General features: G+C 44.3%; 1 protein-coding gene across 1 annotated transcript; it reads right to left on the bottom strand.

Annotated features, from left to right (window-relative positions):
• Positions 1-2493: 2493 nt before the first annotated feature.
• LOC110888006 lies at positions 2494-3387 on the bottom strand. Its single transcript, XM_022135553.1, has one exon. It carries the CDS (start codon positions 3385-3387, stop codon positions 2494-2496), a length of 894 nt encoding a protein of 297 aa, XP_021991245.1.
• Positions 3388-4395: the final 1008 nt, after the last annotated feature.

Genomic DNA, 4395 nt, shown 5'->3' with positions numbered 1-4395 from the left:
CCCAACACAATCCCTTCTTAAACCATAAAATGGCTCTTTTCCCAACTCAAAACTAGGTTTTTCTCCACACATCTTTTTAAAACTTTTTCGATTTGGTCAAGGCATGTATCAAATGATGACCCAAATATTGAGAAATCATCCATGAAGATTTCCAAAGACTCCCCCACCATATCTGAAAAAAATACTCATCATACACCTTTGGAAGGTGGTGGGGGCATTACAAAGTCCAAAGGGCATTCGCCTAAATGCGAAGGAACCGTATGGACAAGTAAAAGTACTCTTTGCTTGGTCTTCCGGATGTATAGCAATTTGATTGTATCCTGAATAACCATCCAAAAAACAATAAATTTTTTGTTCGGCCAATTTCTCAACAATTTGGTCAATAAATGGCAAAGGGAAATGATCTTTGGAAGTTGCAACATTTAACTTCCTATAGTCAATACAAATACGCCACCCGGTTACCGGCCGAGTGGCGACCTCTTCACCTGCGTCATTTGTGACGACTTGAATGCCCGCTTTCTTAGGAACTGTTTGTGTCGGGCTTACCCATTGGCTATCCGAGATAGGGTAGATGATACCCGCATCTAGCCACTTCAATACCTCCTTCTTAACCACTTCTCGCATGTTCGGATTTAGTCTCCGTTGTGTGTTGCGAGAAGGACTCATGCCATCTTCCGTGATGATCTTGTGCATCACCACCGAGGGACTAATTCCCTTCAAATCCCCAATGGTCCACCCGATAGCGGCTCTATGAGTGACCAACACTTTCATCAACTTTTCTTCTTGCTCCCCGGTCAAGTTAGATGCAATGATAACAGGGAGCGTGCTACCCTCACCTACATAAGCATACTTAAGATGCTTGGGTAACGCCTTCAACTCAACCACCGGAGGCTCTTCCAATGACGGATTCAACTTTGTGTCGATGCTTTCTGGAAGACTTTCCACTTGATGTGTCCAAGTGGGCCTTCCTTCCCTTGCTGCCATGACCTCCAACTCTTTTACTTCCTCGTCCATGCTCCGATTCGTCTCTCCTTGTAACCTGTCAAACATGAAACGTTCCTCTATTGTGTTTTCCTCTTCGACACTAATGTCGCATAGAGGTATACACTCGTCAACAATGTCCGCCATATAGCATTCATCGCCGACTAGAGGATCCGTCAATCCTGAAAAGACATTTAACCGCAACCGACGGTTACCAAAAGCCATGTCGACCGTGCCCGATTTGCAATTAATTTGGGCATTCGATGTTGCCAAAAATGGTCGACCGAGGATCACCGTTGGTTGCCTGGTTCGGTCCAAAGAAACATAATCTAATACAAGAAAGTCCACCGGATAGTAAAAGTCCTCGGCCTTGACTATTACATCCGTGACTATCCCACGGGGTAGTTTAGGAGTCAAATCGGCTAACACCACGGTGGTGTTTGACACTTGAAGTGGACCAAAATCATATTGGTCATATAAACTACCCGGCAAGATACTCACACTTGCCCCAAGATCCAAAAGTGCCCGGGTCATTTTAAATTCACCGACTTGTATTGAAATAATGGGCGCCCCCGGATCTTGAAGTTTTGGTGGAAGTGCACCCGAAAGAATCGAACTCACATTTTCGGTTAAATCAAGTTTCTTAGGAAACTTGTGAGTCCGCTTTTGGGTGCATAAATCTTTCAAGTATTTAGCATATGAAGGTACTTGCTTAATTGCATCTAAGAGTGGTAAATTGATTTTAACTTGTTTAAAAATTTCCCACATCTCTTCTTGTTGTGGGCCTCGTTTATTTACCACTTTCTTAGATGGTCCCAATAAAGCTTCGGGATAAGGGGCGGTATTAACCTCCACACCCTTTTCCTTAGCCTTTGGGACGGGAATGGTCACAACGGGTGTATTTTTATTAATTTTTAAATCATTTTTATTTTGACCCGTTTGACCGTTATTACCTTCATCATCACTCGCATCTTCCACCACCCCTTCAACAAACTTGGGTGGTGGTGGCTCAACACCATTATCTATCACTCGACCACTACGTAAGGTAATTTTATTGATTGGTACCTCGTTCATGTTCTTCAAGCTTGACCCTTGATGCTTTGGGTTCACATTGGTGTCGCTTGGAAGTCTTCCTCCACTTCCACAAATTTGAGCCATCTCTTGAGCAAGTTGCCCCACTTGCTTCTCCAGCGCCATATGAGATTTATCTCTTACTTCCAACTCTTTTTTCATTTCGGTTTTGAACTCTTGATGTGAATTAGTAAGATTACTCATAGCATTCATGAGGGCATCAAATTTTGAATTTATCGAATCATCACCTTGGGAGTTTGAAGCACCACCCCCATTTCCACTTTGGTTGTAACCCCTTTGATAATTGCTTTCGCGGCTTTGATACCCTTGGTTACCCCCTTGATTGTAATTCCTTTGGTAACCCCCTTGGTTACCACCTTGACGGTTGTTGTAAGAAGAACCACCTTGACTACCCGATAGAAATTTCGGGTTCATTTGATTCTAGGCATTACCATACCGGAAGTTAGGGTGATTTCTCAAACCCGGATGGTACGTGTTGGAATTCATGTCGTATTGCTTTCGATCCCCATACACTTGATTTACCTCCTCGGTGTAATCACTCGGCCCCGTTGGACATTGATCGGTTCTATGACCGATATCCCCACAATCTTCACACACTGCGAATTGAACCGCATTCACCTCCTTCTTTTTCATACGAGTTATCTCCCGCTCTAAAGTAGAAATTCGATCCTTAGAATCAAGATCGGGAAGTGACCGGGAGACGGGGTGTTTCTTAGCTCTATCAGCCGATTCCTTTTCCTTCGACCGCTTGCTCATCCGCTCGAGGAATTCCCAATCATCATCTTCATGATTGCTCAATAGAGTTCCGTTGCTCGTTGACTCGTGGCGATTCCATGTCGCATCATCCAAACCACGTACAAAACACTTAACCAATTCCCACTTGTCTATTTGGTGATGTGGGCATTTCCGAATCAATTCCTTGTATTGAGTGAACGCTTCATGCAACGGTTCACTCGATAGTTGCCGAAACGACCTTATTTCATCCCGTGCATCATCAGTCTTCGCCATTGAATAGTATTCATCAAGAAATACTTGTTGCATCTCGCTCCATGTCCGAATACTATTCGCCGGAAGTGTAAGAAACCATTGCTTCGCCTTGTCTTTTAGCGAAAACTGGAATAATCGAAGCTTGACCTCCTCCAATGCAAAGTTGTGCCCCCCGATAGTGTTACAAATGGAGGAAAACTCCGCCAAATGCGTGTACGGTTCATCATCAGACCTCCCATTGAAGTGGGGAAGTATATTGATGTAATAAGGCTTACAGTCGAACATTCTCCTTTCACAAACTATTGGAGAGCGGTCTAAAACGGTCATTTACTCCCCGTGGAGGTTGTTGAAGACGATGCGGACCGTTAACTTCTTGATCCATCGGCCTTCGATTATCCCTTCTATCACCTCCCCTATCACCTCTTCGGTTTCCACCTTGGTTACCCCTTTGATTGCCCCTCCCACGAAACGAGGAATCCGGTTAGGGTTAGCATTGTTGTTGTTGTTGTAAAACCCATCATTCCTGTTCCTTTGGTTATTGTTTTGTGGTTGGCGGTTATTTTCTTAACCGTCATTTCTCCTATCCCCGTACCCGTAATCATCGGTCCCCACAAAGTTGGCGTTTTGATAGCCAAACTCATCATCTTCAAACCCTCTTGCATTGTAGATGTTACCTTGATTCACATACCCCCAATCTTCGTCATCATTAGCCCGATCATCATAATATCCCCCATCATCCGAATTTTCCGTATGAACACTCACATGTTCCGGCGATTGATAACCGGGAACACTATACGGTTCGTCATCGGGGATGGCGTTCCTCAAATCGTCTATGTTAAAGAACGGGTCTTCATTCGCGGGATTGCCACGATCTCGATTGCCTCGACGGTCGGAATTGACATTCCGGTCATCAAGGTTGATGGGTAAGGAATTTTGTCGATGAAGGTTTTGTTGTTAGGGTGTTCTTTGGGTGTTGTTGGGATTTTGGTTTTGAAAAGGTGGTGTGGGTGGTCCGGAGTTGTTATTACCACCCAGTCGCTCTTGAGGTATAGGTTGAACATTTTGGGCGGGATTGAAGTTACTTCGGTATTGGAATTGGTTTGGGTTTTGGTTGAGGTTGAGGTTTTGGTTTGAATTTTGGTTTGCCATTGAATCGGTTTCAATGGTAGGTGTGAATTGTGGTGTTTGATTGGTTTGATTAGAAGCAAGAGTTGCTTCTAACCGGCTTGCTAGGTTTCTTCTTGCTACTCTTTCGATTTCCGGTTCGTAGACTAACGGTGAAGTCCTCCCGGAGTTTCGCGTATGCATGCACTACCTGTAACCTGCACAAGTAAC

The sequence above is a fragment of the Helianthus annuus genome, chromosome 11, assembly GCF_002127325.2.
Source record: "Helianthus annuus cultivar XRQ/B chromosome 11, HanXRQr2.0-SUNRISE, whole genome shotgun sequence".
NCBI lineage: Eukaryota > Viridiplantae > Streptophyta > Magnoliopsida > Asterales > Asteraceae > Helianthus > Helianthus annuus.
The sequence above is the reverse complement of the archived record's forward strand: the minus strand, read 5'-3'. Positions and strand labels throughout refer to the sequence as shown.